General features: G+C 37.2%; 1 protein-coding gene across 1 annotated transcript in view; it reads right to left on the bottom strand.

The window, feature by feature from the left end:
• The window catches only part of C16H21orf91 (chromosome 16 C21orf91 homolog), a 29,749-nt gene extending 5,741 nt beyond the window's left edge, over window positions 1-24,008 (bottom strand). The window contains exons 1-2 of the mRNA XM_053565536.1: window positions 23,676-24,008; window positions 22,620-22,753 (exon numbers count right to left, since the gene is read on the bottom strand). Coding sequence (XP_053421511.1) covers window positions 22,620-22,753; window positions 23,676-23,986 — 445 coding nt within the window. The 5' untranslated portion in view covers window positions 23,987-24,008. The remainder of the gene's footprint in view (window positions 1-22,619; window positions 22,754-23,675) is intronic.
• Between the last annotated feature and the right edge of the window lie 946 nt (window positions 24,009-24,954).

The raw sequence follows: 24,954 nt of genomic DNA, 5'->3' as shown, positions 1-24,954 counted from the left end.
TGTTTTAGATCATAAACAAGACAGGTAATTAACACAAGTTACACATTGAAGAAGAAATAGTTCCATTCTGTTGTTTGATTTCAATGTTTACTTCTCTGGGACACAGGGATAGGCAGAGAGAATTTGAAATTTGCTTACTTTACTCATGAAATTTTATTGAAGAGCTTCCCTTACTCTGTACAAACTCTTTAGGTCTCCCTGCCAACAGATGGCTAATTAATCCCTCAAAACAGTAAATGGTCTCATTCAGTCTACTGCCACAGCTCTAAGGTATGTAGCAACCATTTAGTTGAATATAGTAAATCACAAGTTCCTCCTTCAGTTTATATGAAAGAAAATTCTTCAGCATACATGCAAAAGAAAGTCTGAAAAGGCTTTCTGAAAGTCTGAAAAGTAATTAACACTGTTTATTTTGTGGGTTTTATAGTTTTTATATAGAAACTTATAGAAATTGCATTAAGATACACTAATTATATTAAACTAATTTCCTAATGTACTCCAGAGCTTCGAGTCATCATTAATAGAAGATATCTATGTGAAGAATAATGTGAATTTTTACAGAATTTTTATCCAATGTTTTCTTAATGATTCATATAACTTTTGCTTGTCGAGAAGTTAATTTTTCTTACCCTGTACTTTAATCATCAGACCAATAATAGGAACCAAGGTAAGCACGAGATTATTTGAGTAATCAATCCACTGAGATGAACAGCAAATCATAGAACTGTAATGGTTAATTTACTGCGAAAATACATAAATGTAAAATAAATTTCAAATTCTTTCAGACCTTCAGGAGAAAAATCCCCCATATATATAAGACACGAAGAAAAGTGTCATGGGCAAGAAGTGTTCTGAACACACATTTAGTATAGCTTTCTACTGGACATTTCCACTCAAGACGTCCCTATGGGCTCCTCAAACTTCTCTGACTAAATGAAACTACTCTTCCTCCACTCTCTCCACTCCATCCCTAAACTGGATCCTCTTACTCTACCTTATTTTTTTCCTTATAAAATCTAGCGTCTACGTCTGAAATCCTTCTGCTTTAATCCATTACCACTCCCACTACAAATCTGGGTGGTCATCACCTTCTGTCTAGTTCTTATTTCCTCTAAGAAGCCTTCTCTAACCAATACATCTGGTCTATCACACTAGAGTTTACAACCGTCTCTTTACTGGTCTCTATCTCCTAAGAGACTGTATCTATCTCATCCATATCCATCCTCAGCGTCACAGTACCCGGCACATAGCTGGTACTCAAGAAAAAGAATTTAGATGCATAAAACTGTATTTAAAAATAGCAAAAACTAACCAATTATCATTCAAGGGTCTATTAAAATGCACTTCTGCCCAGACTGGAAAGGGAACTAGGATGGGTCATTCTGTCAGGGTACTCAGAGGATAATTAAAAAGGCATCTTTCAGTGATATTACTCCTATATTTAGTCTTATGGGCAATTAGTCTAAAGAACTGATGAATGGCACTGATAAAGGGCATTTCCTTGGTAGAAAACCATGAATTTCTACTCAATTTAAAAATAGTAATTGACAAGAAGGCTGTTTTATGTAAACCACAGCTCATTCATGTAGATCTGTACCTCTAATTTTCCTTAACTAGGTCTACTAGTTTCCTTAACTAGGGCTACCTGAGTTTTCAAGTTCAATTTGAAAATAATTGTTTTTGAAATATACTTTTAAGATATACCATGCAGTAGCAGAGAAAATAAAAAATTCAAAATATACTTGAGCAAAATTACTTTTTAATCTAGAAAAAAATGTGAGTAGCTCACTTAATTTGTATCACCTATATATGCCTTATGCATATTTAGTTATTATCGATTCGAGAAACCTTGTTTTGAATATCATTACATATCTATTTCCCAGTAAAAGAAATGACTTTTTTTTTTTTTTTTTTTTTTTAGAGATAGAGTTTCACTTTGTTGCCCTCAGTAGAGTACCGTGGTGTCACAGCTCACAGCAACCTCCAGCTCTTGGGCTTAGGTGATTCTCTTGCCTCAGCCTCCGGAATAGCTGGGACTACAGGCGCCCGCCACAATGCCCAGCTTTTGTTTGTTGCAGTTTGGCCGGGGCACGGGTTTGAACCCGCCACCCTCGGTATATGGGGCTGGCGCCCTACTCACTGAGCCATAGGTGCTGCTAAGAAATGACTTTCTATAATGCTCCATAGGGAGAGCAAATGTATGCAATCAGCAGTTGGATGTAAACTTGTGATATGAACAATCACATCAGTGGGAGAGAACTGGCAGAATGGGTTTTCAAACGGTGAGTGTGTTTTTTCTTAATGTTTAGATAAGGCAAAAAAATTAAGTTATGATTCAAGTTCCAGGTTGTTAACATGCTGTGAAAAAAATTTAAGCAGACTGCCTTCAAATATGACAAACATTTGTTCAACAATTCATGAAGTATTTTCAAAATCTTTTTCATGGAGGCTTTTATTTTGCCTAACTTAAGTAATTTTCAAGATTTAAAGTGTCTTTCTTTTTGTGATGATTTATCTTGGTTGCTAGGAAGGGAATCTGAGTACCAGAATATGTATGTGCTGCCCATATTAAGTAGTAGTAGCAATCCTTGCTTCTTTAAGCAAGGGTTAACTAAATATGAAAGGACAAACTTTTATTAGAACAGATTGAAAAGTTACTTTTTTGTTTTTGAGGAGCAGATAACAATTCTTGCTAAAAGAAATAATGAAAAGGTATTCTCTATTTTTTGAGACTTTGGGAAAAAAAAAGTTAACTGATGACTCCACACTGAACCTCAAGAGTCAAAGCATTCTATGATAGACATACTTTTATCTGACAATGTGAATGTTACTTTTTTTTCATTATTATTATTGCTCAATATTTCGTTGCAGCAATCAGCTGATTTCTTTTCCGATTATATTTATCTTTGTTTTTTACAAGGTTTTTGTTTCTAGTCCTTATCTTAAACATTGTTATTGTTATTAAATTTTAAGCCTCTTTAATTTTGTGAAGGCAAAAAGTGGAAACCAAATAAACACACGCACATGTATAGAGAAAAAAAAAAGGGCGGTGCCTGTGGCTCAAAGGAGTAGGGCACCGGCCTCATATATGGAGGTGGTGGGTTCAAACCAGGCCCTGATCAAAAACTGCAAAAAAAAAAAAAAAAAAAAAAGAAATAATGAAAAGGCCCTGTAAGCAGATGTGGCATACAACAGAGACTGAAGGCTGGATTTTTGTGTATCCTACAAATGTCTTAAAGAGAAAAAAATTAGATATACATACAATTTTCAATTTTTTGGTTTTTCTTAGAAACAAAATCAGAGGATAAGGCAGCACCGGGTTAATAAATAGGGCATGTGTTCTTCTTCAATTCACAACAGTTCTTACCATCCCCTTAATGAATGCATATGTACTTGTGACCTCCCAGGCTCCAAAGCCAAGTCAGATCATCTGTACTAAGCCTGTGCATGGATACAGGTCTGGAATGCTGCAGTGTAAATGCTTCTTACCCCAGTCATGATTTGACACCCAATTCAACCAGACGACTATGCGTCTGATGAGCAAGCAGTAGCCGAGCTCTGATTCGAGAGAGTTGTTAGCATTAAACCTATTGGTGGGAGGATGCTCAGATGGTCTACCTTGTCACACAACTAAGATGGGAGATTAGACCAAAGGTGAGAAGGTAAGGATGGATAGTTGGAATATCTAACTCCTTCCTAAACCTAGAATAGGCCAATCTTCTGTCTTTTGGAAATTATTATTACAGAGTACTATGATAAACAGTGCCTCATTCCTTCAACTAACTCAGGAGTCACTTAAATGACTAAGTAGAGTCTGCTCCAAGTACTCAAAATACTGTTTAATCAAAAGAGCTTAATCCAATAAATGAATTATACAGGCAAATTTCAGTGAGCGAAGAGTTCAGAGAGATAATGTTAAAATGTAAACTAAACTTCAACCAAGAAAGCCAAAGCAGAACTGAGATCCTATATTGACAGCAGTTACTTGTCAAAAAGAAAACCCCTTAGTGCATTTTACTTTTTTGCTCTAACAGTTGGAAAGTTAGGGAAACACACCTACATAACCAACTGTTTATTACTAAAATGGAATAAAAAATAATCCACTCAATTCTATTCCCTAATTTAGCTACCTGTTTTATTTTTATTTTTTTATTAACTCATATACATATAGATCGTGAATACATTTATGCATATGTGGGATACAATGTGTTGATTTTTTAATACAATTTGGAGTGCTTAAATCAAACTAATTAATATGGCTTTTGCCTCATTTACTTGATTACTGTGTTAAGACATTTATGTTCTATACTTGTTAAATTTGACTTGTACCTTTGCAATATGGTCCATAGGCATAGTCCCACCGTTTACCCTCCCATTATCAAACCATCCCCCCTACCCTCCCTTCCCATTTCTCTCCTTCATCCTTGGCTATAGTTGTGATCTATCTTTCATAAGAAAGTGTGAGTAAATATAAATTGGTTTCATAGAAGGACTGAGTACTGGATTTCTTCCATTCTTGAGATATTTTACCTAGGAGAGTATGTTCCGGGTCCATCCATGTAAACATAAAAGAGGTAAAGTCTCCATCTTTTTTTAGGGCTGCATTGTATTCCATGGTATACATATACTACAATTTATTAAACCATTCATGGGTCAATGGGCTCTTGGGCTTATTCCATGACTTGGCTATTACAAATTGAGCTGCAATGAATAATCTGGTGCAAATATTTTTTTTGCCAAGTGATTTTTGGTCTTTTGGATATACTCCTAGTAGAGGAATTGAGGATCCAACGGCTGGTCTATTTTTAGATGCCCGAGTGTTCTCCAAACTTCTAAAAGGAACGTATTAGCTAAAAGGAACATATCCCACCAGCAGTGCAGAAGTGTTCCCTTTTCTCCACATCTATGCCAACATCTGTAGTTTTGGGATTTTGTTATGTATAAGTGTGCTTACTAGTTTTCATTTGCATTTCTCTGATGATTAAAGATGATGAGCATTTTGTCATGTGTCTGTAGACTCTGCGCCTGCCTTCTTCGGAGAAGCTTTTGTTCAAGTCTCTTGCCCATAGTTAAATGGGATCACTTGTTCTTTTTTTATTAGTAAGTTTGAGTTCTCTGTGGATTCTGGTTATCAGACTGTCAGAAACATAACCTGCAAATATCCTCTTCCATTCTGAGGGCTGTCTACTTGCTTTACTTACTGTGTTCTTGGCAGTGCAGAAGCTTTTTAGTTTCATCAGTACCCAGTAATGTATTTTTGGTATTGCTTCAATTGTCCTGAGGGTCCTCCTCATAAAGTTTTCTCCCAGGCCAATTTCTTCAAGTGTTTCCCCTGCACTCTTTCCAAGAATCTTTATGGTTTCATGTCTTAAGTTTAAGTCTTTTATCCAGTGAGAGTCAATTTTTGTTAGAGGTGAAAGGTGTGGGTCCAGTTCCAGTCTTCTCTAAGTCGCCAGCCAATTCTCCCAGCACCATTTGTTGAACAGGGAGTCTTTCCCCCAATTTATATTTTTAATAGGTTTATCAAAGAATAAATGATGGTAAGTGTCTGGATTCATCTCTTGGTTCTCAATTTTGTTCCATACATATTCCTATCTATTTTTGTGCCAGTACCATGCTGTTTTGATCACTATAGATTTATAGTATAGTCTGAAGTCTGTTAGCTACCTATTTTTTAATAGCAATGTTCCACAGAACTTTCTGTGACAATGGATATGTTCTACAATACAGTACCCACAAGTGGCTTTTGAGCATTTGAAATGTAGCTGTGTGACTGAGAAACTACCATTTTAAATTTAATTTTAATTAATATTAATGACTACATTCTGGTTTGTCTACTGAACTGGACAGGGCAGCTTGTCCATACGTAATTCATTAAATAAAAGGGTATTTGTCAAAAGAACATTGGTAGACACCATCACCCTTTCCTTTGAAACCTTACTGATGTATTAATATATGATACTAAGGTCACTGTAGCACAGAATATAAAAAGCTAATTTGTTTTTCTGGCACAATAAAATATATCAAATTTAGACAGATTTTACCTGGCACAACTGAAGTTATACTATAGAAAGTTTTAAGCCAATGATCCAATTGACCCAAGTAACCCTGTACTTGTTACATTTTTCCCCAACGGACTTTAATTGAATGTACTGACATTTATTCTAAAAATTTTTTTTTTGTGCACGAAGTTGTCATTAACAGATTTTTAAAGAGCTACTCAAATTAACTATGATTGAGTTAAGTTTTAAATATCCATTTGCATGTAACATATGAGGACACCAACTTGCAGAAAAACAAAAGTTTCCTAATGATAGACAAGGTTAAAAAAGACAGCCTGAAAAAAATGCTTTCATAATAACCAGATGAACAAGGGGCACACCATTATGACAAGCAAATTTAGCATCTGAAAACAAGAAATGTGATAACTCCATCCCTTGGCCCTTCATCGCCTTAATTACCATTTGCCCAATTAAGATTCTGATTAAAAAATTGATCTCTTTTGTTACAAATAAAAAATAAAATTACATGAAAAGCTGGCCTGCAACTATAATCCACTAGTCCTGCAACTCAACTTCTTTGCATGTATTTAAATCACTGTTTATGAAATTCTAGTCAACTATTTCTCAAATAAATGTGTTGTAACAGCATCTAATAGAGATATACTAGCTAGTGAATTTGAGGCATTTATAATTCAATTATAACTACAGGTAGTAGACAGTAAAAATTAATGCTGATCTGGTGATCTAGATAGCTCACCAACCATTTGATAAGAAAAAAGAAAAAGCAATAATTTATAATTATAAAATGCTAAAACAGAAATAAGAAATTACAGTAATGTGGACTACATAAATGTAGTATTATACTAGTATACATCCCAGCAGATGTATTCTTCAATCATCTTCCTACAAACTTTTTAAAGAAATAATGCTACTATGCAGAGATAAGGACACAAAGCAGTGGTTCTCAACCTTCCTAATGCTGTGGCTCTTTAATATAGTTCCTGTGGGTTGCGACCCACAGGTTGAGAACTGCTGATATAAAGTTATTGTCAGGGCAACAACATACTGACTCCTACCTAGCTGCTTGAATTCTATTTTGAGTTGGGGTTGATATCCTTAAATACTGTGACTATTTGTCATAATTGCATCATAGAAATTTCAGAGTAAAAAGAACTTGGATGTAAACAAAGAGGTTAGAGAACTAAGGTATGATAAAATTTTTCCATAATGAAACCTAGTTTTCTTTTTTTTTTTTTTTTTGTAGAGACAGAGTCTCACTTTATGGCCCTCGGTAGAGTGCCGTGGCCTCACACAGCTCACAGCAACCTCCAACTCCTGGGCTTAAGCGATTCCCTTGCCTCAGCCTCCTGAGCAGCTGGGACTACAGGCGCCCGCCACAATGCCCAGCTATTTTTTGGTTGCATTTTGGCCGGGGCTGGGTTTGAACCCGCCACCCTCGGTATATGGGTCTGGCGCCTTACCGACTGAGCCACAGGCGCCGCCCGAAACCTAGTTTTCTAAATGACAGATTACATGGTATCAATTCAGTAGTAGTAACTGGAGACATGAAACAAATGACAGGACTGCAAATTGGGACCTGCCTTTGACCTACAAGTCTACTTCTGTGAATTTAATACATGCAATGGGAACTTAATCAGATAAGCAAGAGATGAATGTATAGGAACATTATGCTGTCGGTAAATTGGAAGTTAAATATTTGTCAACGTGATACTGGTTAAACAAATTATGGGAGAGAAGGATGCAACCTAAAAAAAAAAAGAAAGAAAAAAACAAGGCGGTGCCTGTGGTTCAAAGGAGTAGGGCGGAGGTGGCCCCCTATGCCGGAGGTGGCGGGTTCAAACCCAGCCCTGGCCAAAAACTGCAAAAAACAAAACAAAAAACTGATGTGGTTAAAGTTTTACCTACTAACATGAAAAAAGATGCCCCTAGTATATTAAACCAAAGTGATGGTTATTACACATTTTATCAGTTTGCTTCCATTTAAAAAAAAAATGTTTTAAAAACATTTCTCCCTCCTTCCCACATGCTCTACTGCAGAAAACTTAGAACACCACACCAAAAATACTAAAACACTATTAGTAAATAGGTGGGATTATGAACCTTAAATATTATTTTTTGCTTGCTGTATTTTGGTTTTCGTGTAATAGGTACAGTTTGGCTTTTCAGTGGAAAAAAAGCCAACTTTAAGAAAAACAAAATCTTTTATCATTTTAAGTAGTGAAAATTTAAAATTAAAAAGTGCCTGTAAAGAATGCATTTTGGTTTGGGCAAGAACATAGTGTTCTTGAGTCCAAGACAAATTAGACTTCAAGTATTGTATTCTATGTGCCAGTGAAACAAGTGAAACAAACAGGATTAAGATTCTAAAATGGTATAAGAGACACATTCCTAAAACATCCAAAAATTCTAAATTTTAGATTTCGAAAATTCTTGGCTAACAATGTACTTAGTAGTTTAAAGTACCATATCTTGCTACATGTAATGTGCACTTTTTTGCCCAAAATTTTTGAGGGAAAAATAAGGATGTGCATTATATATGGGTAGTACTATTCATTAGCAGTACACAAAATGTCTTGTACCACCATATATTAAAAAATAAACGCTACAATTCCTTTGTAATACAAAAAGTACTTAAATATAAAAGAAAAATTTGAATTAAAAAATATAAACAAAAGACATTTTTACTGAAAATTTGGGTCAAAATGTGGGTGGACATTGAACATGGGAATGCATTATACTCAGCAAAATAATGAGTATTTAACACTCAAATGAAAATAGCTTCTTCCCTTTGCCCCAGTAAAATCACAACCACAGTGGACTTTTATCAGACAATCCTTGTTGGAGACCCAAGGACTGCAAAGGAAATAGGTAAATATGTTGGTAAGTGAACAAAATCCATACCGTTGATTAAAGAAAAACAAACAACCGTGGTGAAAGGATTTGCTGGGCAGCTGCTAAATGAGAAAATAAGAGTAGAGCAGAAAAAACTACTGAAAATCATATTGCAGAAAGGTCAATTCAGGATAAAAATCAAACCTCTTCAATGTATACAGAATATTAAATCATTTTGTTAATGAAGAAGCTGTTTCACATACTAACCAATCATAGCAATACCTCCAGTTGTATTTCATCTTTTCATGAGATGGAAACAAAACCCTTCTATTTTTCAGTGTAAATTAATACTAACCTTTGTTATCACACAATATATTTCCCTATATTTATTTATATAGGGTTCATATAAATACATACATCATCTTTTCTCATCCTATTCATAGCAGCCCTGTGACATAGGCAATGATATTATTTATCATCTTGCTTATTTAATACATGTACTCTCCAAGTTAAAAAGTTGCATACAAGAGGAAGGAAAATAAATGTTTAATATGGGGACATTAGATAATCAAAGGCACAGAAGTGAGATAAAGAGAAACGGAGGGGATGACTAGCTGTAGAGTCCCTTTGGAGAGATAAGAAAAGGTAAAGGTGGCCAGGTAAGCAGTTACATTGTAATGAAATGTCTTACATGTCATGTTAGGGAGTTAATCAACTCCAAGAAAATGCCAAAGAATCACTAAAAAAAAAAAAAAAAATTGGGATGCTCAGATTTGCATAGTCTAAAGATGTTTCTCATGGTGTTGAGAGAGAAGACCTGGAAGTGTGGGGATAGAAGGGATTAAGTCTATGAAACCAACATGTGGTTCCTGAGAGAATAAGGGCCGGGAATGAGATACAGCAGAGGGAATGACAAGTGGAGAGCATTTAGGACAGAATCTCTAGAACTCAGAGATAGACGACATGAGAAAGAAGGCAGGTGGGAGGGAAGCAGTGAGGGCGCTAGCATATAGCTCAATTTGCCTTTGCAAACTAGAAAACTATCTCTGACAGGGCACACATCTCGAAAAGCAGAGCTTAGGCTAGATTTCAGCTCTAACTCATGTACACATGGTCAAGTCCTTAAGAACCCGGTCCTTCCATCACCTGCATAGGTGTCAGCGGGAATTCTTGTTAAAACGCAAATTCCTGACTCAACCCTAGACCTCTAATGAATCACAATCTCTGTGAGATGGGGCTTAAATAGTTCCATGTGAACCAATTATGAAGAAAATATAAAAAGGACGTGTATATGGAAGTAAGGACATATATTTAGTCCAAGAAACTAAGGTCAAGACACCTGCATAGTATCTATGTGAGATGTCTAACAGGATGGCCCTATGGGCCTGAAGGTTAGAAAAAAAGATTTCTCTTTGCATTATGTTTGGGGAGTTCCTGCTTACCTTACTAGCTTACAGATGTACAATTGAAGCCATGGCAGTGAAAAAAACATGTTAAGTGCAGATGGGAAGAAAAAGAGAAAAGCAGAATTCAGAGAGGGGCTTATGACAGGCAATGAACTAGGGAAGAAGGTAGAAAAGCAGGCAGCAATAAGAGGCCAGAGCTATTTTATCACAGAACCAAGAGAGCTGAGTATTTCAAGAAAGAGGGAGATGTTAAATGTTAAGAGTATGAAGGTGCAAGAACATGAAACTATTGGGCTGACAGCTGGACTGTCAGTGGTGAAAGCAAGAGAGGCTTGCCAATTAAAGGAGGCTGAACAAGAGCAGCAGGAAAAGAAAAGACTTTAAGTGAACATAGCTCTTTCAAGAACTATGTTTTAAAGGAAAGACAGAAAAGGTTTTCCTTAATTTGTTTTTCCTTTTAAATGTGGGCGATGTAAGCATTTCTGCTACTCTAATCATGCTTTAGGCCAGTGGTTCTCAACCTGTGGGTCGTGATTCACAGAAACTGTATTAAAGGGCTGCAGCCTGGGGAAAGTTGAGAACCACTGCTTTAGGCCAAAGTGCCTGGTTACATAGAAGATAACTGTAGGCTGGCAAGCTGTTCAGTCAGTAGAAAGTAAAACAAGTGAGGGAGAGTGTAACAGATGAATTAAGAAGAGTGGGAAGTGGAAAAGACAGAAGCTGAAAGAGGCATCAAATGAAATGGTCCTACTCAACAACTGAAAACTGTGAGATTCTAACTTCTTTCCCAGATATGTGATGATTGATATTTATTCAATACATTTGTTTAATAAATATTCTAGTAATTTAAGACTGATTTTTCTGGAGAACTTTTATCTTTTATGTGGACATTATATTTTATCTATACTACTTACTCTACTTTGTAGTAGAAATACAGCCAAAATGTTGATCAATCAGGATAAACTGAAAAATAATCTGTGCAGTCAAATTAACATGTTCAAAATTATGAAGATTTTCTTTTAATAGTAAATAAAAAAGAAGTTCGCAGGTAAATGCTATTAACAGTGTTAGTGAGGAAGTAGTAAGAATACTAAACTTTTAAAATATTTTCCATTGTCCTAAAGACTTAAAGATACTAAAACTTTTAATATTTAAAGACGGCAATATAAAAGTATGAATAAAAGTATATAAAAGTGTGAATAAAAGTATTAATTTGAAACCACTCCCTCCTACACAACCAAATTTCTTCAACATGTGGACTCTATTTTTTAAACAGACAATCATTTATTAAATTCACGATAGATGTTATTCTACAAGTCATGCATTTTAGATATTAAAATATCATTAATATTTGTATAGCACTTTAGAGATTGAAAGGTACTTTCAGTGTCTATTATTCTTCATAAAAGCAAATAATCCTATCTTGCTTCCCAATACACTAGATATAATCTACTTTCTGTTGTCTTTTCCCCCCTTTTCATGGAAGTCTCATGATGGCAGGGATTTATGTTTGTTAACTGCCTTATTTCCAGCTACTAGAACAATTTCTGACACATAACAGTTGCTCAATTAATATTTATTGAACAAATGTGCTTGGAAATTGCTATAAATTCAACCATATAGCTTTCATTTTGAGATTCAGATTGATGGGTACATACAAATCATTACCTTGCCTCCCTGTTACAGAGCTGAGAAAGTTAACAGCAAAGAGCTAACAGAAAAAGATACTATAGTTTAAAATTATTTGTAACTAACACTGTTTCATTGTTAAAAGTACAAATCCAAAGCTCAGTGTTTAATAGGTTTATTGCTCTTATCAAGTCCCTAACAAAGGGTATACCCAACTGGATTAGAATTGAACAATTTTTTTTTTTTTGTGTGGTTTTTGGCCAGGGCTGGGTTTGAACCTGCCACCTCCGGCATATGGGACCGGTGCCCTACTCCTTGAGCCACAGGCGCCACCCAGAATTGAACAATTTTTAATGGCTATGCAATAGTTGTACATATTTATAAGGTGTCTATGATACTTTGATACAAGCATGTCATGATCAAATTAGGGCAACTGGTACATCAATTACCTCAAACATTTATTATTATTTTGTAAACAATGCCATGGCCTCAGCCTAGTTCACAGCAACCTGCAACTCTTGGGCTCAAGCAATTCTCCTGCGTCAGCCTCCCGAGTAGCTGGGACCACAGGCACATGCTACCATGCCTGCACAGACAGGAGGATCTGTTGAGCTCGAGTTCAAGACCAGCCTAAGCAAGAAAATAGAAAAATCATTCAGGTGGCATGGCACACATTTGTAGTCCCAGCTACTCAGGAGGCTGAGGCAGGAGGACTACTTGAGCCCAGGAGTTTGAGGCTACAGTGAGCTATGACGACACCACTTCATCCATGGTTACAGAGTGAGACCCAATCTGAAGAAGAATAAAAAAAATTTAATGCTTATATCTCCTAAAACTGAGAAACTAGAAAGCTCAAAATAAACAATTTGTTTTCTATTCTCACTCTCTTAAAAGTTGTCCTGGCTCAGGCATGGCAGCTGACAAGCAAAAGGAGACAGTGTGTTTCAGGACTGGTGCTGACATCTTCACTCAATTCTGCCACTTCTACTCACTTATAATCCTGTTTTCTCTTGAAAGAAAGACTAATCCGGAATAAATAAGCTAGTCCTACATTACTGAGATGGCTAGAAGGGCAGAGAACAGTGTTGGAACCACTGCTGTACTACCAGCTGACATCTGCATAGTTCTTTAGCAAATGTCAGTCTACAGCTCAACTTTCTTGACTGTACTGGGCAAGGACCAGCAAAGCTGACTTGCTTATGTCCTGCATCTTCCTTGTTTATCCCATCTCTGATTATCATGAACCTAAGCCTTCTCAAAATCATATTGCCTTGGTAGTTCATTGTTGAGATTATAATTATACAGCATCATCCCATTCTCTTAGGATGCCAGAAATGAACAGTTTTGGATATGTCTACCCTTTTTATCCTGGGTAGAAATTATTTTCAAAAATTAAGTATTTCTTGAGGTCTGAAATTTGTTCCTTGCTTGAATAATATATTCACATTTGTATAATTCATTTTCAATCTTGCCTGAAAGTTACCTTTAACAGCTCCTAAATTCTTAAGAGTCTATGTAATTTTCTTTGGAAGCAGAAAGGATTTAGGCACTTGTGCTTTCTGAAATCAGAGACCACCCTGGTTTGAATTTCTAAGCTGTTTGATTTTGGATTAGTTACCCAGCTTGCTACTCACCTTTCTTATTTATCAAAGTGGGGTACCAAAGCACGTGGTACTTTGAAGTTGTATTAATAGAAAAGTTAACCCTTATTTCTGGGCAGCTGGTTTCTCTTTATCAACTCTCCAGTAACAGTTACTGTGTCTTTTACTGAGAATGATAATTTTGACTTAAGTATTTAAACAGTTTTCAATCTAGATTTATTTCTATATATATATCTCATAAGATACTTCATCTTTGTCAGAATACTAGGATAAATGAACTTGATTTTGAACTAGAACATCATTTTCAAATATTCTAAAAAATCTTTATTTATAATTATGATACCTGGGTTATATATTCTGTTCACTTGTTTTCAACTTTAAGTCACTGATTTAAAGAACATATTTGTATCACTTATTTAAAAGGCATTCGGGATCATCACATGAACATATACTACCCTGATGCAGTGTGTAGAAACACAGTTATAGTATATAAAATCGATCTAGAAACCCCAGTTCAAAACACAGCCCTGTCAATATTTGTTTTGTTTGGTGCAAAGTACGATGTTTTTTATTCTCCCAATTAAGTAAGGTAAACAGATGATACTGTATTACTAGCTATATTATATTTTTCTTTTGAATATGAGATAAATTTCTTCTATTGGTAAGAGTCATAAAACTTTTAGTAAACTCCAGAAGGATCTCATGAAATTCTGTGAATAAGCAGAAAAGTGGAAGAGTTTCACTGTAGATGATTTTAAAGGTCAGAAACATAAAATTTGTTCATTTTAAATTAATTCATTTATCAACTAAATACTCATTTGTTACTCCTTGCTAGTCCTTCAGCTATTGTTGATTATATACTAGTAACTATTAATAAAACAGATTCTACCAGGGGAGAGGAACCTGTGGCCTTGGGGCCACATGTGGCCTCCTGGATTCTTGAGTTGCAGCCTTTTGACTGAATCCAAATCCTTTTAACAAAGGGATTTGTTCTGTGAAGTTTGGATGTGCCTTGAAGGGCCACACATGTGGCCCTGGTGGGAGTTAATCCATGTCCTTATAGTATTACAAATGAGAAGTAAGTACATTAAACAAACACACAAGCAAGTTACTATAGTAATAAGTTGTAACAAGTACCATGAAGAAAAGAAGTAAAGAATATTATGGGTGGGTAGTGGTGGTGATGGGAGAAAAGTGGTGAAGAGCAGGAAGGCATGTGGTTTTTTAGGTCGTGTGTAAGACTTTGCCTCTATACTTCACTTTCAACCTCAACATTTTTGGCTGCAAGAGATTTTGAAGGAGGAAAAGATTCATTTATTTTTCTTATTCTGAGATGATGTAGGTTGGACAGAAGAATAATTTAGGTTTAGACATGCAGTTTGAGATGCTCATGGGCTGTATTAGTAAAGTCTAAATTTAGTCACATATATAAATAAATGTACAGCTTGTGAGAGGTGAGGAAAGGGGAGGAACAGATCTGCTAGATATCAGCATATAAAAAGGTCATGAAAAACCAAGCCAAGTAAGCATAGAAGGCCGAGGACAGAACATGCCAACATTATTTTGAAAAACAAACTGAAAGAGAAACTATAAAGGAGACTGGGACTAATCAGAGGCACTGGAAAACCAATGAGTGAGTAGAACCATCATAGAGGGTGTGGTCTATAATGTAAACTTGGGAAATGTCAAAGACATGTTCAGTTCCCACAGTGGCTACCGGTATTAGAGACTTGGATTTAAACCCTTCTGTCATTCTTACTTTTGATGCAACTTTTGGGCAACTTTACTTGGTCCCAATGCCTTTGTTTTGCCACATGCACATGAATATTAACTTACTTAGTCTTGTTGGGAGAGTTCTATTAATGTTAGTTATAATAAATGCTCCATTATACTTAATCAGTTCACAAAGTAAGGGTTTTCAATCTTCCTATTCATTTAAAGGCATTTTAGCTACAGACTATCACTAAATGGGATGGAGTAAGTATTAATCACTTCCTATTTACAATTTAGATGGGCATTCACCCTTAGCCAAATCAACAGGATTATATAGCATATAAGTAACTTGTCCAAGTTCACACAGTGTATTGGGATTCAAATTTGGACAGTGTGGCTCTGGAGTGTGTGCCCACACCTACAGCTTTTGTACCTCAATCGCACAGAATTAGGAACCTGTGCTCCTAATCATTATACTTCAATTATTCTACAGCATCATTCTCAGCATCAAAAGCAAACAAAAACCTAAGCTCCAATAGCTTCTACTGCCAAACGGCAACAACTGGAGTTGTGCCTTTTGAATTAGATTCTAGCATAAGGATTTCAAAATGAGGAGGTAACGGGATCAGCACCCATAACTCAGTGGTTAGGGCTCTGGCCACATACACCCAGGCTTGTGGGTTCCATCGCAGCCCTGGCCTGCTAAACAATGACAACTGCAACAAAAAAATAGCTGGGTATTGCAGCAGGCGCCTGTAGTCCAAGCTACTTGGGAGGCTGAGTCAAGCGAATGGCTTAAAGAGTTTGAGGTTGCTGTGAGCTATGCTGCCACAGCACTCAGTGCAACATAGTGAGACAGTCTCAAAAACAAAACAAAACAAAACCCAAAAAACAAAATTAGGAGGTAAAGATACAAAGCTGTTCTTACTGGTAACATTAGGGAATTAATATGACAATACAACTTAGGTATCTTGCCAAGGAAACCCAACTAGTACATTCATGGTCAAAATTCAAGATTGGCCAATGTGTTTAATCACCAGAGCAGCGGCAATGTGTTCAGCTGTAGAAAAGCAATCTTCCAGGTAAAGGTACTGAAAGTAGAATTACCATGTTAGCCTGCCATGAACAAAGGTTGGGAGAAGCATGGAGTTTTTCTAAATTTATTAATATACTAATTCGCTTAATTACACCAGGGAATAAAATTTGGGACCTCTTTATGAGCAGTACTATTAGTCACTACATTTAATGTACTGAGAGGGGTCAGAAACTTAATTCTTACAGCTTTCTAGCAACAAATCCACGTGAGGTCTGGCTATCTGCCCACCCTCAGAACACAATTCCTTATTTTGTTACAATCCTTCCAGTTCAAACACCAGGATTAGAAGATTCACCAGAGCATTCCTTAATGGTCCTTTTAGTACCTGAATTAGTTTGTCTTCAATGTAGTATAGCCCTTAATTACCAAAATGGCCTCTCTGTGAACCATTCTGTTAGCTGCCCACTCAATATCCATTGATCCTTTCTGTATAAAACACTGATTTTATTTGAAGCAGCTTATCTTGAATATAAGGACACTGAAATGAACAGCATTAGGTGGGACTTCAAGGAAAAACTGACTAAGTGTAGGAGAGACTGCTGGTACACACCTCTTCACCCCTTCTGTCAGATGTCCTTTCTTTTCTGCCTGGGAATAACGAAGCAATAACTGGAGTCCCAAAAGCCACTTTGGCTCATGAGGTGGCTCTGAAGATAGAAACTATGTGCTACAGAAGGTAGAACAGAAAAACAAAAGTACTTTACTTCACCATATTGTAAATTCCTGTTACATATAAACACACCTAATTCTAACAGATGTATCTCTGTAACCAAGTTTGTGTATGATTTAAACTTTACACTCACCCTAGACTTTAGAATAAGAAAGTCTAATAATGTTAGAGTTTAAAAAATCTAACAAAATTGGGGCGGCGCGTGGCTCAGTTGGTAAGGCGCCGGTTCCATATACCGAGGGAGACGGGTTCAAACCCGGCCCCGGCCAAACTACAACCAAAAAATAGCCGGGCGTTGTGGCGGGCGCCTGTAGTCCCAGCTACTCGGGAGGCTGAGGCAAGAGAATCGCTTAAGCCCAGGAGTTGGAGGTTGCTGTGAGCTGTGTGAGACCACGGCACTCTACCGAGGGCCATAAAGTGAGACTCTGTCTCTACAAAAAAAAAAAAAAAATCTAACAAAATTAAGAGGGAAGGCAAGTTGGAAGTAACTAAACAGAGGTCACCATATTAGGACATGGATAAAAATCTGGAACCTGCCTCTTTATGTGTATGTTACAGCTATGTAAATTGCAAGTCTTTATCAGATGTTATTACCAGATATTGCTTACTTTCAACTATTTTTCTCTTACAATATACTATAATTTAAATGTATGAACACTTCAGCGTATTTTTCACTCTCACCCATACCTACTCCTGTCCAAATGAGATTTTATTGTAAGAGCCATTTGAAAAAAGTATTCAAATTTATTTAAAATTGACACTTTTTATTTAAAGTGAATTAAAAGGCAGCTAAGGAAAAAGAAAGTAATGCCCTTAGACCTTGGACTTCCAGCCTTCAAGACTGTAAGAAATAAATTTCTGTTCTTTATAAATGACCCAATCTCAGGTATTCTGTTACAGCAGCCCCCAAATCAACTAACACACAAATACGTACGTATATCAAAGATTCCAAGCTAAAGTGCAGAAGTCACATTAGGCTTTATACTTAGAAGTATAACTTTCAGTTAATACGAATACACATATGTGGTGTTTGCCATTATGAGAAGGGGAAAGGAGAGAAAGAGGTTAATTGAGTCAGCTACTTACAGCTTCTCTATCATAAGTGGTAGGACCATCCACTTAAGTGGAAAGATGCCTGTATGTCAGACATAGGACATACAGGAAGACTGACAAACCTAGAGCAGTAAATAACCCATTCCAACTCCCAAACGAAATCAAGGATTTTTTATTTTAGTTTATTTATTTATTTTTTTGGCCGGGGCTGGGTTTGAACCCGCCACCTCCTACATATGGGACCAGAGCCCTACTCCTTGAGCCACAGGCGCCGCCCAAAATCAAGGATTTAATATAGAGATTCAAACTGGTTCCTAACTACTTTTAGTGTACCACCAAAGACAGAGGAAAAAACAAAAGTAGTCACTGGGTTCACCTGTGGCTTAACCAAGAAAAACTGCCTAGACATTTTTTCTTGCTGAAGAGATTAGGAAGGAGTTGACTGTGGCCTGGATCTAGAAAGGTTCCTGAAAAGAATAAATTAAGGGAGGAAGAAGTTGAAGATGGACTATAGAGAGCAGCAAGATGTATGCTTACTCATCAACTAGGAAGGTCACCTTAAACTGAAAATTTGGTACAGGCTAACTATCTTGTAACTGAAATGACTGGGACCAAAAAGTGTTTCAAATTTCACATTTTGGAATATTTGTACTATACTTACCATCTAAACATCACAAATTCAAAAATCCAAAATGCTCCAATGAACATTTCCTTGGAACATCATGTTGGTGCTTTGCATTTTGGAGCACTTCGTATTTTAGATTTAGGATGCTCAACGTGTATATGAGGAATTGGCTCAGTCTTACAAAAAATGGTTTTCTTTATATAAAAGAAAGCAAGTCAATTATTAGAGGAAGGTAGAAATGCTCTAAGAATTATTTGCACAGTATTTTGGCACAGAATGAAAACTGATGATATGGAGTAACAGTATTGAAGTCTTGGATCCCTCCCCCCTTCAGTTTCACTTCTGATTTTGTAATGTTACAGTTGAGCTTCATTACTGGCTCCTAACCAGCATGGCGTGGGCTGCCTTCATCTCCACCTCTACAGCTTAGGGAGTGGCAGTGATTTGTCATTAAATAGTTTTAGAGACTTCAGCACAGTGAACTATGATGCACATTAGAGTATTTCATCATCATGTATGAAAAAGTTTATAGTGGCTTAAGGCTAAGGATAGGCCTTAAGTATTAGTGAGGTTATGTACCTGTCTCCTAACCGAAGAAGTAGACAAGTTATCCTAATGATGAATTATAGGTACAAAAAGAAATCAACCTTGTGAACATTTAGAAATATTTGAACCCTCAAAGTACATTTCTTAGTCCTTAAAAGTATATCACCCATGGTTTAGAAGTATATAAAACCTATGTACCTCTTTTCATTATTGTAGAGTCACAGAAAAAGCCAAGTTAGAGCCATGCCCAGAATACAAAATTTGTCCAAGATTAGACTGTCTTTTGTTATCCCTCTTTCTTCTTTTGTCTTCATTTTATAAACATATGCATACACACAGCTTTTAAACAAGAGGCTAGTTGATTAGGAGAACAGTGTTGACTTGATGTGAGCAACAATCCAAAAAGTGAAAAATATTATTTTTGTTTCCTACAAATGTGAGGACTCAGAACTAGCCTAATTCTTGTTATTCTTCAAAAATAACTTATCTTTATTTTACTAAGCCTCTTCTCAAAGAGTGCTTTAGAGCAAATTTAGCAATTAGTAAGGTAAGAAACTCGGCAACAGCGTTATTACTATACTACTAAAAAAAAAGAAGTGATACCAAATTAAGTTTTCCTGTATTTATGTCTATTGACTAGTATTATACTGGGAACTTGGGAGAGGAAAGAAAACTTCAAAAACACTTCTAAAAGTTTACTGACATAGACAAAGAATATATCTTGTTTTTCTCCTTTGATTTTTAAAGATGTATGCTGATATAAAAAGTAAAATTCTGTGTAATTCAGAGTAGTCACTTCTTCTTTCCTATAACCATTTTATGATATTAAAATGGTTAAAATGCACTAGCTTGTCACTATAGTAAAAGTGAAAATGTATATTCATGAGATCTGAGAACTGACACTAGATAAACAGAGAAGAAATTATAAACTGATTTTTCTCACAAAGGTTAAACTGACATTTTAATATATAAAAACATGAGTAAAAGTGAAAACGTATATTCATGAGATCTGAGAGCTGACACTAGATAAACAGAGAAGAAATTATTAAATTGATTTTTCTCACAAAGGTTAAACTGACATTTTAATATATAAAAACATGAGTATATGGGTGGCACCTGTGGCTCAAAGGAGTGGGGTGCCGACCCCATACACTGGAGGTGGTGGGTTCAAACCCGGCCCCAGGCCAAAAACTCCAAACAACAATAACAACAAACCCCTCCCCCCCAAACATGAGTATACATAGAGTATTAACTCCAAACAACAATAACAACAAACCCCTCCCCCCCAAACATGAGTATACATAGAGTATTAAGTGAAATTGTTCTAATTCAAATTGGGAATTATGCTTTAATAATGAAGACAACTACTAATGCAAAACAACAGGACTTATGTCATGTTCACATGTTAAGATATTATCAGTGCTAAAACATGTATAAAGATGGCATTTGAGAAATATTTTATACATTTTGTATATGATGACTAAGAACCAGTTAAAAGGCATATTTTTAAAGGCTAGAAAAACACAAAAAATTAAGTTTCTGTGGAAAAATTCTATCACAACATGAATTCTACTAATGATGATTTAGAAGGAAGCATTGTTTAGGGAAAACTGGCTGATCAAATAGCAAGAATATCCAATGAGGATTCAGGAAAAAGGTTTTTAACATCAACCCTATAAAATAACTACTGACAATAGATAAATGGAATTAAGATCACATACTATGTATACTAGAACTAGATTCCAGGCTTCAAAGTGCAGGACTGACAACTATTAGCTGTGTGACATGAAAGTGCATTTCTTAACGTCTCTAAGGTTCAGTTCCACCACATTTAAAATGGATAACGACAGCAGTCATCCCAGAGCTATTTTGAAATAAATAAGATAATCTACATAAGGTGCTTAGCACAGCATCTGGCACATAGCAACAGCTTTCCATCATCACTACAGCAACCTGTTCAGTCCCAACTATTTGGAGCTCGGTTTCCTTAAGTAAAATACAGAATTTGAACTGAATAAATGAAAATTCTACAAAGTATCAGAATATACAGGGTCAATTCTACTGTATTTCCTAAGAATGTAAATTTATATTTTTCATTCGTCCCTGATTAAGAGCATGGTAATTTAAATACTATAGAAGAATCATATTTTTAAGTCATCCTTTTTATTTTATTTTTATTTTCTTAAAGATGAAGGTCTGTGTTGCTCCCGCTGGACTGAAACTTCTGTGCTGAAGGGATCCTCCCACCTTAGCCTCCTGAGTGGCTGGGATTATGGCTGGGACTATAAGTGCCAACCACTTTGCCTAGCTAAGTCAACCTTTGGTTATTATTACTAAGTTTACTAAAGACAAAGTCATAGGTTTTCTATATAACCCATACGAAATCAATGATCTTTTATCAGATCCTTCTTGTTGACTACAATACTTTCTGAATAACAAGTCCTAAGAGTAATTTCAATTTCAAGGTATATAATCCCAATGTATCTTTTAAACTATTAAGAACATTTCATAGCCCCTACTTAGCAAACAAAAATAAAGATTATAAAGATTTTCAAATGTATAATCAGGAAAAAGGAAATACTGTTTTGAAACTGTCCAAAATCTAAAGGTCTAATTAAGTCTTTCTGAGAGTCTGAGTTACAACTTAAAATTCAAATTATAGGCATTTTTTTTTTTTAATAAGAATATTGGTTGAGTGTGACTGAAATATCTTTTAAAAAATAGCTTTAAAATGACAACGATAAGATTTAAAAAACATCCTGTGTTCCTTGGAAGTAAACTACTGATATCCATAAATATATTAACTGTACACCATCATCCCAAACAAGTACTTTCAATAACATTAAAAAATAAATATTTGGAGAACTTTTCTTCGTCTATTTCAGAGACACTATTAAGACATTTTAAAAATGTTTTTATGTTTAAAAAATTACTAATGGTGTGTATGATTACTCAAAGATTACCTAAAAATGTTAAAGCATTTTTCTGGATAAGACAGCACCAGTGGGGAAAGAGTTCAGGCTCACCTCATTTAAGAACTACCATGACAGGCCCAAAGGAAAAAATTACATTTGGTCTAATGTTAACTTATGTTACTTCTTAATATAAAAAACACCTACATCTGTTAAAATCTGACAACCTAATGAACTCTCAAACCACAAAACATGTTTATCAGCCCATACTCACACTTCAACCCAAAGTAGCAAAAAATGGGGCTGATACCGTGGATGTTTAAAAACAAAAGATTTCTCTTAAATTCCTGTTAACTGCAGCTGTATTTCCAGAAATCCTTATCTTTAAGAGATCTCTACACTTTACACTTAGCAGGATTTCCAACCATTCAAGATATTTTAGTGTACCAGTTCAGCATAAGAGTAATAATGCACATGTCACATCATAAAATCAAAACTATACCGTGTCCTTACCCTCAATATTTAGCTCAAAACAAATGTGGCAGAAGGAGAGTGTTTCTTTGTCTGTTCCCAGTTTACAAACACTGCAAATGTTGTCATCATTCAAATCAATGTTTACAAACTGCTCCTCTTCATTCATAGTGCCCCTATTAAGAAACAGTACAGGAAAGTTACACAATTTCAAGAATTTGCCTTTAAAGGCAGGCAATTTTGGGAACTTCTAGGAAATGACAAGGATGTCGTTCAGTTTCTCTAATCAAACAATCATCGCCATACTTGCACTTCAATTATTACACTTTAATTGTGCTAGTAAAACTTAAAGTCTGGTCATATGTGACACTGTGTTTTTTTGCTCCTTATTTCATTTGGTTAAGGAAATCTGAGGGAAAGAGGTTCGCTGGTATTCTAGTCTTCCTCCTCCGTCCCCCGACCCCGAGAAATCAGGCACCGAGAACCTGATTTAGCAGCAAGGCCCTTTCAGCTGCCAGGTTCTGACAACCCATACAACGTTGTTAAATGCAGGAAAGGCGACCTGCACGGGACACTGCTTTGCTAACTTCATCGTGGGAACCTCTGATGCATTTCGCTAACTCGGAGTTGCGAGGCTCACTATCCAAGGTCCGCGGCAGGAAAATGCACGTGGGACGCGAACACCGGAGGAAAGCGTCCCGGCCGCGTCCGCTGCACCTACGCGGAAGACCGAACGGCTGCTCCACTACCCAGGTCAGGCGCGGGGACCCGGGGGTCCCGGAGCGCGGCGGGCGGGAGTGCCGCGATCCATCGCCCGGGTTGCCTCCCACACAGGGAGAAAGCGTCCAAAGGACCCCGCCGCCGGTCTGCCCAGCCTCAGTGTCTCGGGGAGCAGGTCCCGACCCAGCCTCCGGCGTTGGGGGCGTGTGCCTGCCCCTCAGGCTGTGGCGGACCCGGGTCCGTCCTTCCGTCGGGGCGCCCGGCGCGCAGTAGCGCGAGGGGCCGTGGGGCTCGGGGTTCGAAGGAGGCGGGACGACAGGGTCAAGGGCTGAGCGCCAGGACGCAGGGAGGGCAGGAGTGGGGGTGCGGGGTCTTTACCTTCCAGCTCCGCTGGCCGCCACAGTCGAACCTCCAGGCTCCGGCTTCTCCACTATTGTTTCCGGCCGCAGCAGATGCGGCTGCAGCAGAGGCGGCCGCCGCGCGCCCGGCCCCGCCCTCTCCTGCCGGCGCCATCCCAAGAAGGTTGTGGGGACAGTGACGCGGCCAAGGGCAAAGCTGCGCACATGTACGGCAGCTGCGTGCCTCACTCCTGCCCTCCTGCAACGACGGAGGACCTGTAACTTGTTTGCCTGTGTTCTCCTGTCTCTTGGCCGAAGTTTCTTACCATTCCCTGAAATGTGGCTCTTCATACTCCCCTCTTCTAGGTGCGTAGATAGATGAGTCCATTACCACCTCCCTCTTCAGCGTAGTGCAAACTACAGCCCCGAGGCGGGGGCCTCAGGGGGGCGGGGGCTGGAAAGTGACGGGTGGCTGGAAGAAAGGGACACAGACGCGTGGGGAGGACTTTGAGACCAGGAGACTGAAGCAAAATACTATCACTGAACTTTTAGTTAGGTTTCTGTTGAGGTATACGACGAAAAAAAGTTATATTTTACGTCATGATACAGGCGTGATTTTAAATGCAGAAGTTTTTTTTTTTACAGATTTTGGTAAAATAGGGCGCCCCTCCCCCACAATATGGTACATTCCCTGCACGCCCACGGGGATAATCTCCCCGCCTTACCTGGTATTTTTTAGGTTCCGCCCCTTTCTCAAAGTCTATCCTTGACTTTTGTTTCTTTCTTTCTTTCTTTTTTTTTTTTTAGGTTAAACTCGTGCACTTAACATTTTATGTCTTCACAATAGAGAAGAGGAAGCGAAACTGTTCTTTCACTTTGCAGCCTCGGAGTTACTGACCCAGGTTATCACAGTTGGTTAGAAAGAGAGACTGGTACTCGAACCACAGGCTGCTGACAACATCACTGTTACTTTCCACAGAATTAATACGCACCCGTTTTTGGTGACATTCACACATAGAAAGGGGGGTGGGTTGTCAATCTACGTGTGAGTATTCTTGAACCGATGATAGGAATATATTTCATAGATCTTAAGCACTTCTGGACCAAATTGGCACTTACCATAAGTCATCAATGCTTCCAAAATGATCTGTACTCTTGCTACTTAAAGTATAGAAGATGAACCAGCAACACTGATACTAGCTGTGTCTTGTTAGAGATGTAGGTTCTCTGGTCCCACCCAAGATTTTCTAAATCAGTAGCTGGAGTTTAATAGTCCCCCCAGGTGATTCCTATGCACATTAAAGATTGAAATGCATTAA

This window comes from Nycticebus coucang, chromosome 16 (assembly GCF_027406575.1).
Source record: "Nycticebus coucang isolate mNycCou1 chromosome 16, mNycCou1.pri, whole genome shotgun sequence".
In the NCBI taxonomy this organism is placed as follows: Eukaryota; Metazoa; Chordata; class Mammalia; order Primates; family Lorisidae; genus Nycticebus; species Nycticebus coucang.
This window is presented reverse-complemented; position numbering and strand designations above follow the sequence as displayed.